At 31.8% G+C, this 13,754-nt stretch overlaps 1 protein-coding gene across 1 annotated transcript in view; it reads left to right on the forward strand.

Annotated features, from left to right (window-relative positions):
- The window catches only part of MANEA (mannosidase, endo-alpha), a 32,221-nt gene that overhangs the window by 11,332 nt on the left and 7,135 nt on the right, over positions 1 to 13,754 (forward strand). The window contains exon 3 of the mRNA XM_008589850.1: positions 11,105 to 11,214. Coding sequence (XP_008588072.1) covers positions 11,105 to 11,214 — 110 coding nt within the window. The remainder of the gene's footprint in view (positions 1 to 11,104; positions 11,215 to 13,754) is intronic.

Consider the following 13,754-nt stretch of genomic DNA (forward strand, 5'->3'; position numbering starts at 1 on the left):
TTATATTTATATAAATATATGAATAACATATCAATATATAAAATATATAATATATACACACATAATTATATATCATATAAAATAAATGTATATAAATATTACACATAAATATATAATATATAAGTGTCATACTATGTATGGTATAGTTTGATTGTGATTAGAAAGAAAAGTTTTAGTTCACATTTAGTCTTGTACCTCTCTAAAGGTTATAAAGACCTTTTTACCCATATACATTTTACTACTATATTATGTATATGAACATTAGTTATTTCTAAATATTGGTAATAATACAGTTTTATTTTAATCAACAATTTTACTTTCGATGCAGATATTTTCCTTTTTGATGGATTTTCTGCTGAGCAAAATAAAAAGAAAAAACACGTGATAGAAGTAAAAGTAACATTATAATCAATCTATAAATAAAGAAATTATTTCTTAATCAGTTAAATATTAAATTATACTTATTATTAGCTAAAAAATAATTTGACTGTAAATATAGTGATAGAAAACACTGTTTTAATCCATGAAGCTGATATGCTAGCTCTGGCATTTTTTGAATTAAAGAAGATAGTGAATGAAGTCCATTTAAATTGCTATATGGTTGAGTATGCTTTGACTACATATTTAACATTTATATTTTTTCTTTAATATAAATGGCCTTTTTTTAATCTTAAATTGAGTTGCTGTGTGAAGTAATTATACTGTTTTATATCACAGAGTGCAAGTTGATTTTCTGCTTTTACAATTAGAAGTTCTGCATGTATAAATCCTAATGGTCCAACTTTTTTGTTATTGTTAAGAATGATAAAATTGAAATGAAGTACTAATGTTATGTTTAAAATGCAACTATAGTATTATAATATATTAGATACATTGTAATAGCATATGATATGTATCCTTTTCAAGTCTTTTAAGAAAAGGATCAAATATTATATTTGTAAATTCTATCTCTTGTATTGATATCTTAAAATTCTAAAGATAACAGATGGATACCTTTTTATTTTTTTATACATTTTTCTAAAGCCTTAGTGGGATAGTCAAAAGAATGGTGTCCAAAATGTCCACATCCCATTCCCCAGGATCTCTGAAATGTTGTTTTACTTGGCAAAAGAGAATTAGAGTTGCAGATGCAAAAGGTTTGTTAATCAACTGACCTTGAGATAGCATTATCCTGTATTATTGGGGTAAACCTAATTTAATTACATGGGTTCTCAAAAGTAGAAAGGGAAAAAGAGAGAGTCAGAAGGATGTGATGTGAAATGGACATTGTTGCTACCTTTGAAGATGGGATAAGGGACTCATTCACCAAAGAATGTGGTGGCCTCTACAAGCTAAAATGACAAGGAAATGGATTCTTCCCTATAGCCTGCAGAAAGGAATATAGTCCAGTCCAACACCTTGATCTTAGCCCATCAAGACCCATGTCATGCTTCTGACCTACAAAACTATAAGAGAGTAAATTTATGTTGTTTTAAGCAACTAAACTTGTGGTAATTGCTATGTCAACAATATAAAAAGTATGACACTTAGCAAAACATAATTCCCTTTCTCTTTAAAATTATCTTCTCTTTCCTTCAGTTTAGCACTGAATATTTATTGAGTTTCCGCTATGTCCCAACCGTGTGCTAGATTATGGTTACATAAAGGTGAATAAGTCACATCCCCTAGTCTTTCCCTTGTTTTCATCTTTAGAGCATGAGAAACACTAGGTGGAAATCGACATTATAACATTTTCTGAAAGCAGGAAATATATGTTTTTGTAAGGTCACAATTCTTTTTTCTGTGTCTCCTGCTGCTGTAGATTGGATGCTCCCCTAGCCTCAGTGAAGTTTAATCCTGACTAACTGCTGAGGGTGGGAAATCCTATTATGGTACTTGAAAGGTGGGACCTTGAAGAGGTGATTAGATTATAGGACCACGGAGTAGTGAATGTATTAATAATGGTGGTCAAGGGCATGTTTCTGAAGGAATTAAAGGGAGAGCACATGGGCTGACCACATGACTCACTCGGGAGAGTGCAGCGCTGGGAGCGCAGTGGCGCTCCTGCCGTGGGTTCGGATCCCGCGGGATAGCTGGTGCGCTCACTGGCTGAGCACGGTGAGGGCGACACCAAGCTGAGGGTTGCGATCCCCTTACCGGTCACAATAAAAAAAAAAAAAAAAGCACATGAGAGTCTCTCTCTCTCTCTGCTCCACCACTTTCTGCCATGTGAGACCCCTGCATTGCAGTAAAGCCACCACCAAAGAAATCCCTCACCAGATGTGAGTCCTGGACTTTGGACTTCCCAGCATCTGAAACTTAAGCAATAAGTTTTGTTTTCTTACAAATCATCCAGTTCTATGTGTTCTGTTATAAGCGATAGAAATGGACTAATATACCTGCCTTTAACATTTGTACTTAAAAGTAGGAGAAATAGAAGTTACAAAAAGGTGAATTTGATTTTTGAAGTTTAACTGTGCCTGTTAACATCTAACGTGATGTAATAAATTTTCCTTTCAGAATAGCTTTGCTTGCATTAAGTTTAAATATACATCTATAATTGCAGAGTGGTGATATTCCATACAACTTTCTGTCAGTTTTCTCTGTTGGCAGTGTGTTGTTTTTTTCCCCTGCTTTCTCATATGCCTCATCATTTTTCATTGAAAACATGTCATCTGGGGTAGGCCAGTAGAGACTGTGGCAAATAGTTTTTATCCATGGAAAATGGGCATATTTTTCTAATAAGTCTTCAGTTGGGCATCCAGTTTTTCCAACTTCTTTTATTGAGAAGACTATCCTATCTCCTTTAACTTAGTCTTCTACTTTTATCAAAAATCAGATAACCCTATTTGTTTGGATTTATTTCAGGACTCTCTATTCTGATCTGTTGATCGTATTTGTCTATCTTTTCTCCAATACGACCCTGTCTTGATTACTGTAGCTTTATAACAGGTCTTGAAATCAGGTAGTCTGATTCCTTTTTTGTTTTTCTCTTTTGAAATTGCTTTGGCTATTAGAATTCCTTTGCCTATTCTTATTAATTTTAGAATCAACTGCTTCATATATATGGAATATCCTGGTGAAATTTTGATTGGGATTGAATTGTTCCTATAGATCATTTGGGGGAAAGTCAACATATTAACACTATTGAATTGAATTAACAATATTGAACAATAACAAATTGAATCTTCTATTCCATTAGCATGACATATCTTTTCATTTACATAGGGCTTTTAATTTTTTTTCTTTCTTTAGATTTTTGTAATTTCCAGGTTAAAGATCCTGCACCTATTTTGTTACATTTAAACCTAAATTCTGTTTTGTTTTGTTTTCTGGGAGGCATTATTATAAATAGTACTATTTTTAAATTTTTGATTTTTCTTTTTTTTGACCATCACTGGTATGTAGAAATACAATTTTTTTTAAAAATATTGATCTTGTATCTTGTAATTTTGATAAACTTATTTATTAGCTCTAGGAGCATTCTTGTGGATTCTGTGTCTATATATACAATCAAATGCAAATAGAAACAGTTTGATGTCTTTTTTCTCCCAGTGTATACCTTTGTTTCTTTTTCTTGCCTTGTTTTACTGTCTAGGACTTCCAGCATTATGTTAATAAGGGTGAGATAGGATATTTTTGACTTATTTTGGATCTTAGGAGAAAAGCAGTGTTTCAATATCAAGTGTTATTTTACCTGTAGGGTTTTTGTAAATGTCATTTGTCAAATCAAAGAAATTTACTTTTGTTCCTAATGTTGAAAGTTTTATCATGTTGAATTTTATCAAATGCTTTTTTCTGCATCTATTGACATGATCTTCTCCCCGCTTTAGTCTTTAAGATGGTGACATACATGCATTGATTTTCAAATGTTGAACCTCAGCCTTATATGACTGGAATAAACCTCACTTGGTTTTTGTTTATTATCCTGTTTATAGATTGTTAAATTCTATTTGCTAATCTTTTTAAAGGATTTTTGTTTGTGACTGTGTTCATATAGAGTACTGGTATGTAATTTTATTTTTCTTTTCTTGAAATGGCTTTGTCTGATTTTATTAGAATAGTGCTGGTCTCATAAAATTTGTTGAAAAGTCTTCCCTCTTCTGTTTTCTAGAAGAGATTGTGCAGAGTTGGTATTATTTCCTTCGACATCTTTGATAGGGTTTACAAGTAAAACTGTCTGGACCTGGTGTTGTCATCATTTTTTAACTACAAATTCAATTTAATTAATAAATATATCACTATTCAAGTTATCTATTTCTTGTTGAGTGAGTTTCAGTAGTTTATATCTTTTAAAGAATTTCATCTAACTTATCAGATTTATGGATGAAGAGTTGTTTGTATTTTTTTTTTCATTATGTTTTTGAAGTAGATGGGGTCTACGTAGATGTTGCCTCTCTCATTCCTGTTTTTGGTAATTTGTTCCTTTTCTCTTTTTTCCTTGGTCATTTTGTCTAGAGGTTTATTAATGTTATTGATCCTTTCAATGAATCAACATTTGGTTTCATTGATTTTTCTCTGGAAAAGAAAGTGTATTCTGCTATAGTTGAATAGGGTATCTCATAAATATGAGTTAGTTCAAGTTCTTGGTGGTATTACTCAAGTCCTCCATATCCCTGAAGATTTCCTGTCTACTTGTTCTATCAATTATCAGTGAAGGAATGTGTTGAAGAGTCCAAGTATAATTGTGAATTTATATCTCCCTTTTAGATCTGTCAGCTTTTGCCCTATATCTTTTGAAGCTCTTTTGCTAGGTACATAAATATTTAGGATTGGTATGTCTTTTCGTATAATTGAGTTCTTCATTATTGTGAAATATCCCTCTTTATTTCTGGTAATATTCTTTGTTTAGAAGTGTACTTTGGCATTAATATAACTACTTTAGCTTTCTTTGGTTAGTACACAGCATTTGGTTAGGTCTTTTTTAAATCCAATCTGAAAATTATGTCTTTTAATCGGTGTGATTAGACTATTGGCACTTAATATGATTATTCATATGGTTGGATTGATTAAAATCTACCATCTTATTAGCAGCTTCATATTTCTTCCATTTATTCTGTTTCCTTTTTTTCTCTTTTCTCTTTTCTCTTGGATTAAACAGCTGTAATGATTCCATTTAATTTCCTTATTATTTATAACTTTTTCTCTTTTTTTTTAGTTATTAACCTAGAGTTTACCAAATATACCTTTATATAATCAGAGTCTACATGCAGATGATATATACACTTCATGTGTAAAGTAAGGTGCTCACCATTGATATTCCCAATTTCTCCCTCCCATTCTTTTTGTCATTGTTGTCATAATTCTTACATCAGGTAAAACACTATATAATACTACTATTGTTGCCGTAGACCAGAGGTCAGCAAACATTTTCTGTAAAGGACCAGCTGATACTGCAGGTTACTCTCTCTCTTTGCAACCACTCAACTCTGCCATTATAGTGTGAAAGTGGCCATATACAGTATGTAAAAAAAGATGTAGATGAGTTGGCCTGCAGAGGGCAAGGTTTGGCCCATGGGCCATAGTTTGCTGCTTTCAACAATCAGTTGTCTTTTATAGTTATTAAAAGTAAGAAAATTTTATGTTTATTTCTAGTGTTTCCTGTTTTTCAGTGCACACCCACATGTATGACTGATATCATATTCATTCCATCTTGATAGTTTCCTTTAACATTTCTTGTAGTCCTGGTTTGCTTGCAATGGGTTCTTTGAAGTTTTGTTTGTGTCCTTTATTTTGAATGTTGTTTCATCTGCTATAGAATTCTCAGTGAGCAGGCTTTTGGATTTATTTGTTTTCTTGGGAACTTTAAAAAATGTTACTCCATTGTCTTTTGTCTTCTATGCTTTCTAATAATAAGTCTGCTGTAATTTTTAAAATTCTCAGTGAGCAGGCTTTTGGATTTATTTGTTTTCTTGGGCACTTTAAAGAATGTTACTCCATTGTCTTTTGTCTTCTATGCTTTCTAATAATAAGTCTGCTGTAATTTTTAAAAAGTCTTTTCATAACCTCATTTTCCTATGTGTCTATCTTCTTCTCTGTATGCATTCAAATTTTATTTTTGTTTTTGGTTTTAAACAATTTGAAAATGATATGCTTAGTTGTTATTCTTGTTGATTTTTGGTATTTATCCTTCTTGGTATTCTCTGTGCTTCTTGAATCTGTTGCTTTGTGTCTGTCATTAATTTTTTAAAATTCTTAGTTATTATTTCTTCAAAAAAATTTTCCACTTCTTCTGGGTTTTCGATTGCATGTGTACTAGAACTTTGTTATTTATTTCACAACTTCTGGATGCCTTGTTCTGTGTTTATCCCCCAATATTTTTTTCTTATTATGTTTCATTTAGGGTAATTTCTTTTGACTTGCCATGAAGTTTTTTGATTCTTTCTTCAGCTCTGTTGAGTCTGTTGATGGGCCTATTGAAAGCATTATTCATCCCTTTTAATATGTTTTTCATTTCTGGCATTTTTTTTTACAGTTTTCATCTCTCTGCTGACATTTTCCACCAGATCTTGCATGTTGGCTTCCTTTCCCATTCGATCCTTTAACATATTAATCATAGTATTTTTAAATTCTCTCTTTAATGATTTCAACATCTTTTTCATATGTGAGCATGGTACTATTCATTGCTTTGTCTCTTGGCAATACATTGTTTTTCTTGCTTTTTTAAAGCAAGAAATTCTTTAAAGAATTTTTAAATTTCTTGTAATTTTTTGTTGAAAGTGTGTCACCCTGAGTAGGACAGTGATAATAGTGTTTATTTCTGGAAATAGGCTTGTCTTTCTTTCTGTTAAATCTTTAGTTTGAAAGAATGTTTGAGGTTGTATTAGTCCGTTATGTTGCTTATAACAAAATACCTGAAACTGGGTGATTTATAAAGAAAATGAAATTTATTGCTTACAGTTTCTGAGGCTGGGAAGTCCAAAGTCCATCTGGTGGTAGCAACGGTGACCCCGGGGTCTCACATTGCAAGATGGTGAGAGCAGAGAGAGAGAGACTCTTCTATCTCCTCTTTTAAAGCCCTCAGAACCATGCCCCTGACCACCTTTTTTTAATCCATTCACTAGGGCATGATCCTATAATCAAATCACCTCTTCAAGACTCCACGTTTCAATTACCATAATATGATTTCCCACCTTTTTAACAGTCACAGTGGGGGCTAGGTTTCTAATACATAAAATTTGCAGGACAAAATTCAAACTTCAGTGAGTTTTGGGGGGACATAATTCAGTCCACTACAAAAGAAGCACTAAGTTTTCTACATATAAGAGAATGCATCACAAGCTCTGCAAGGTTAAAGGTATCCAAATTTATTTGTTATTATACTATATTATTATTATTAAATGTTATTTGCAATAACTGTTTTGAGCCTCTTACTTTGTGTAATACATTCTCTCATTTATACTTTGTAAAACAGACTTTTGGATAGTAAACTGAACTTATTCCCATTTTATAGGTATGGAAACTTAAGTAAAATAATTCACCTAAAGATACCTATTAAATGACAGAATTGGGACTTGATTCTCCAGACCTATCTAATTTCATACCATATTTTCTTAACTGTTATCCTATTTAGATGCATCATTTCAATTAACTGCAAAATTACTGGGCATCAGTTATATTGAAGGGCCTGTGATAAGTGATATGGAACATTTCCAAGAATGGACTTCAAAGAGTATCCTAGTTCACTAAGCAATTGGAATGATAGAAATACAGAGTAACAGATCTTACTTACAAATGATAAATTGGCTAATTTTAGGGAAACCTTTCTGGTTACTAGAAAGGATCCATTGCCCTCTCTTGGGAGTAGGACTATCACTGGCTCAGTTCCCAGGCCATTATGTATTCTGATGAGCGCCACATTCCAAAAGACACTACACAAGGATAAATTGGACTGGGTAGCACAGTATGGTGATAGAATTAAATATGTGGAAGTCATAATTCAGGCAGTGAACAAGCTGAAACATAATATAACAGGGTAAGAGAGAACACAGAACATGCTCCTCCTGTAAGCCTTAGAATATACCAGCGGAAAGTACAAGAGTACAAGAAGTCACTAGATAAGAATAAGGTGTTTAGTGTGTTAGGAGAATTAGAATAATCTGACAATGTTGCCTAGTAGAACTTTCTGTGATGATGAAAATGTTCTATATCCATGCTGTCCAATACAGTAGATAATAGTAGCCATATGTATTTATTAAGCACTTGAAGTGTGACTAGCTGAGTGAAGCACAATATTTTTAAATCGATTTAATTTTAGTTTATATAACTAGTGGGTATCATGTTGGACAGCATAGGACTAGAGTGGAATGAAGCTGGAAGAAAAGAGTGAAAAAGAGGTAGAATGGAGACCATAATATTAAGATGCAAAAAAATGTGTGTTTGTGTGTGTTAGGAAGGGGATGTGGTTGGAGAGAGAGGGCACAGACAATGTGGTAGAAAAAGGAACCAACACTTTTTGAACACTGTAGTCTAGGTGTAGTCTACATATTGGAATTTTATGTGTGTACTTAAAATATATCCTGTAAGGTAAGAATGATCTGTGTTTTCATGATAAGCCTCAGTAGCCAGGAGAAGTTAACTTGCTCTTAGTTCATATAGCTAACAAGTGATGACATAATTTGAATACATGTTCAAAGCCCATGCTTATTCAGCATACTACCCTGCTTCTCAAAAGAGATGACAGAATAGTAGGTGAATTAGGAAAAGGACAAAGGTAATTGTTTTAAAATGTGTGTAATGGTAATATCGAAAGTTTTTTGGTAGGTTCATTTCTGTTGTCTTGTTTCTACTGATTGTTGTACATGGTGCTTTGTTTCCTGTGTTCTTGGTTGTCTTTGATTCTATACTATTCATTGTTCTTTTAAAAAAATACTTTTTGCAAGTAATTTGAGGCCCAGAAAGAAGATGCCTTCCTCCAGAGAGGATTTGCTTTTGCTTCTGCCTGGTGACTGTTGAGAATACCAGTCCTGGTTTACCTTAAATTAAGTATAAAGATAGAGGACTGCACAAGCATTGTAAACCTGGGATATAATGCACTGGTTTTGAGAGCTGGTGTACTCCTGTCAATTATACTTTGGGCAAATTGACTTCCTTGCTCACTTATCTCTCTGGCTTCACATTTTCCCTTCAGTTTCTAGAGGACTGCACAAGCATTGTAAACCTGGGATATAATGCACTGGTTTTGAGAGCTGGTGTACTCCTGTCAATTATGCTTTGGGCAAATTGACTTCCTTGCTCACTTATCTCTCTGGCTTCACATTTTCCCTTCAGTTTGGCCAGGTAATTCCTTACTCTCTTTAGCTCTTTGGCTTTAAGAAATTTTTTGTTCCCCATGTTTTACTTAATAATTTTGATTTCTTTTATGAGTAGTGTTGGTTTACTATTTGGACCAGCTGTTATTAGAAAGTGGACCACTGTTATTGGAAACAGGAATCTTGTTTTGTTTTTAATTTTATGGAAGAATGCTTTGCTCATAATTTTCACATGCTTCAAGGCATAATCTTTCTGTTGTGTTTTCTTTTATTATTTTTTCTCATGTTCTTTTTCCATTAATTTTTTTATAAAATAAATTTTTTCATAGGTCCCATATTGAGGAAAGTTTTATTGACACTCTTCTTTTCCTTGGTGGTATTCTTATAAGCCAGGGTAGTAGGCAGCTTGATTGTCTGATCAGTTGTCTCCAGACACCTTTTTACCAGCATTCTTCTCTAGATTATAACTCCCTTCTTGGCTGGCCAGAGCTTCCCTGAAGCCTTATATATTATAGATTCCCTTTTTCTGTCTCTCATGTTGTTGTTTCTGTTCTTATTTTCAGAATGAATATGGGACATGGACATCTTTTTTTTTTTCCTGTTAGTATTAATGAAAGTCCTGTTTTATTCCTCTTGCTGGGACTTCTCTGTATATAGGGTGGCTACCACAAAATTTAAGTTGTAAGATTTAGTTATCTGGCAGTTTCTAAATCCTTTTTTCCCAAATTCCACATGCTTCTCTTTTGGTAGCATTGTTATTTCTCTCCCTGCTTAAAGAGTCTGTTGATTGATTTAGAAATTATTGCCATCTTTCTAATTGTTTCCCTTTTCTTTATATGTGTAATGATGCTTTGAATTAGTTGATCTTAAATGATATCTCTCAGTTTAGTGATTCCTGTGCAGACTTATATTTCTAGCACTTATTTTGTAATTTATCAGTCCAAAAGTAAATAGGTACTACAGATGGGAAATATAATTATTTTATTTCATTTAAATCTTCTGTTAAAAGATACTGATCCACACAAAAACAAACACATGAATGTTTGTAGATTTATTCATAATTGCCAAAAATTGGAAGCAACCCAAGATGTCCTTCAATAGGGAAATGGATAAATGTCCATACAATGGGATATTATGCAGCAATAAAAATAAATTATCTATCATGCCATAAAAAGATATGAAAAACCTAAAATACCAATTGCTAAGTGAATGAAGCCAGTCAGAAAAAATCTACATACTTTATGATTCCAGTTATATGACATTCTGGAAAAGGCAAAATTATAGACATAGTAAAAAGGTCAGTTATTACCAGAGGAGAGAGGGAAAGGGAGGAGGGATGAATAGATGGTGCACAGGGGGTTTATAGAGCAGTAAAAGTAATCTCTCTTATATTGTAATGGTGGACATGTGACATTCTGCATTTGTCAAAACCCATGAAACTGTGCAACAGAGAGGGAGAACCCTAATGTAAACGATGGACTTGAATAATAATCTATCAATATTGGTTCATCAATTGTAACAAATGTATTATACTAATGCAAGATGTTAATAATAGGGGAAACTTTGTGGGGAGGAGGAGGAGGAGGTAGGAATATATAAGCACTCTGTACTTTCTGTGCCATTTTTCTGTAAAGCTAAACTTTACTCTAAAAAGTAAAATCTGTTAATTTAAAAAAAAAGGATGTTGATACCTGCCAGAGAGTTCATAAATAACCATATATAGTCTGAAGGAAAGTAACAAAACAGCCTTTTGTGAATTTGTTTTAGTTTTTATGCTTAACCATTTGGTACTCATTCTGCCCTTTTTAGAATACCTGTAGTCATTCATGTTCCTGTCTTTATTATTTTCTTTTCTTTTTGGTCTTCTCTATTAGGTGTACTAGCCCTATCTTGGTACCCACCTGATTCAAATGATGAGAATGGAGAACCTAGTGATGACTTGGTACCGACTATTTTGGATAAAGCTCATAAATATAATCTGAAGGTATTTTATTTTCAAGCTATCCTATAAGTTAATTCTTTTGAATAAGAGGATAGTAATAACAATTTTTGGAGTGGCCATTTTAATTAAAAATGTGATGTGAAAATAATGGAGGATTTTTAATAATATATTTCATAAAGAAAATTTGTGTAATTTAATGATTTCTAAACCTTATCTAAATTATAATATTTTAGACATACCTTGCTATTTTTCTAACAGTTTTATATTAATGTATTTATTGCTGTTTTAACAGAAAAATAGAGAATTGAAAGGATTTTTTGTGAAGATAATACAGAAATTAATGAAGACTTATATGTCTAAATGTCTTTGATATCAAAGATCTACTAAAACCAGTGTTGTCAACCATGTGGCTTTATGTACTTACAAAGTAGCTAGAAAATAAACTGTTGCTCAAATATTTTTCAAAATTTGCTTTGCATTTAAACCTTACTTAACATTGCATATACACACACCTATGTACATATGGAATGCAGGTGAAATTCTGAAGACAACTGTAAGATCAAGTATATCCTACCCAGGTATTAAGGTGTGTTATAAAAGGGAAAAATTCTGACTGTATAAGGTTTTATTTATTTCTTCAAGAAATTAATGAATCATGGAAACATATAGGATTGATAATTAAAATGATTTAAATAACACTACAAGAACACTTTTATACTGAATAGCAAGAAAATAAGCATCATTTTTAAAATCCAAGGATAATTGCAAAAATCAGTCCTGCAGAAGGTAGCAACATTAATCTTAATAAATTTACAAAATTATAGCTATAGAGTCTGCATTCCCTGACCACATTCAGTACAACTGAAAGTTAATATTTAGGGCCAAACCACTGAAAAAATATAAAATTATTTAAAAATGTATTTATAACATTATAATGAAAAATAACACTTGTTTTAAAGAAAAAGTCAAAACCAATTTATGATGATATAACAATATATAATGAGATATGGATAATAAAATAAAGTAGAAGAAAGAACTAATAAGGATGAAGTAAGAAATTAATTAAATAGAACTAAAAACCTTCAAAATCAGTAGCCTGAATAAATTAACCATGATTTTTTTTTTTTTTTTTCATTTTTGGGAAAGATCAAAGAAGGCAAACCACTGATGAGACTAAAAATGAAAAAAATGGAGAAAACAATATCAAAAATTAAAAGGGAATATACCTATAGGAACAAAAAATTGTTTTAGATTTTGTATCAGCATACTTGAAATTTGTAAGAAATGGTAGTTTTCTAGGAAAATACAAAAGAAAGTGAATTTTTGTGTGCAGAGAGAAGTTTAAAAAATATGAATTGATCAATTATCCTAGAAAAAATTTAAAAGACAGTTGAACAAATGTCTTCCCCAAAGCACCAAATTTACTTGTTAGTTCTATTCAACCTTCAAGAAATAGTTGATTCTTACTTAGTTTGACTAAATAATTCCAAAAGGAAAAAGTTCTAAATAAAATTATCCACTGCAAATGGCAAATACCTACAAAACCTGTGAAAATTATTTAAAAACTATTAGAAATAATGACTTCAGTAAGGTGGCTGCAACAAAAAAATATACAATTCAGTAGGGTTCCTATATTACAGAAGATAATGGGAAACATACATTGAAAATAGCATCAATAGATATACAAAGAAATCTCTGGCATTTTATTAAAGGATATGAAAGACCTATATAAATGGAGAAATGTGAATTTTATGGGAAGATTCAAAATTGCAGAAATGGCCATTCTCTCAAACATTTGTATTTTTAAATTTAGTATAATTTGTAAACTTAATGTATTCCCAGTTAAAAATTCCAATGAGATTTTAAATACAGAATTTGACAGGCTAATCCCAAAGTTTATAAATATGTTGTAATAAAGTAAGACTTTAAAAAATTTTTTTATTGAGGAGAAAACTTGTCTTCCCAGATAACATTATGTACTGTAAAATAGCAGAAAATAAAATAAAGGGTATGGCTTAGCCTCAATATGGGGATAGAGATCAATGAAGCAACACAAGTACAGTATACAGAAACAAGGCATTTCATATGAGAATCTAATATGTAATTCAAGAATCACTTAAAATAGGGCATAAAAGAAATGTTTAGCCATATTATTATCCTCATGATATTAGTTTAGGCAGTATCCTCATGATATTGTTCAATGCAATGTGTTTGCAAATCTTAATGAAAATGTGAATTAGAGTGTCTTTTAACTAGAAACTGTTTACCCTGAGTTCTCAGATTGCTATCACTCTTAAAAATCACTGAGTCTTTTTATTTGCTCTGTAACTTCCTGCAGTTTTTATATATATCCTAACAGAGGACTATCTGGTTTGTCCAATACTGGTATAATTGAGCTCTGTAAGAGATGATGTGGATCACTGTTGAAATATTTTGTTTCAAATAAAAATGCAAAAAATTAGTTTTAATTTTCCTTTTGCACCTTAAAGATTCAATACTTTGGGGTTATTAGGGCTACTGGGGGAGAGAAATAGCTAAATAGGCAAGCATTGTATTTTTTTTTTTTTTTTTTTTTTTTTGTC

This window comes from Galeopterus variegatus, unplaced genomic scaffold, assembly GCF_000696425.1.
Source record: "Galeopterus variegatus unplaced genomic scaffold, G_variegatus-3.0.2 Scaffold5694, whole genome shotgun sequence".
In the NCBI taxonomy this organism is placed as follows: Eukaryota; Metazoa; Chordata; class Mammalia; order Dermoptera; family Cynocephalidae; genus Galeopterus; species Galeopterus variegatus.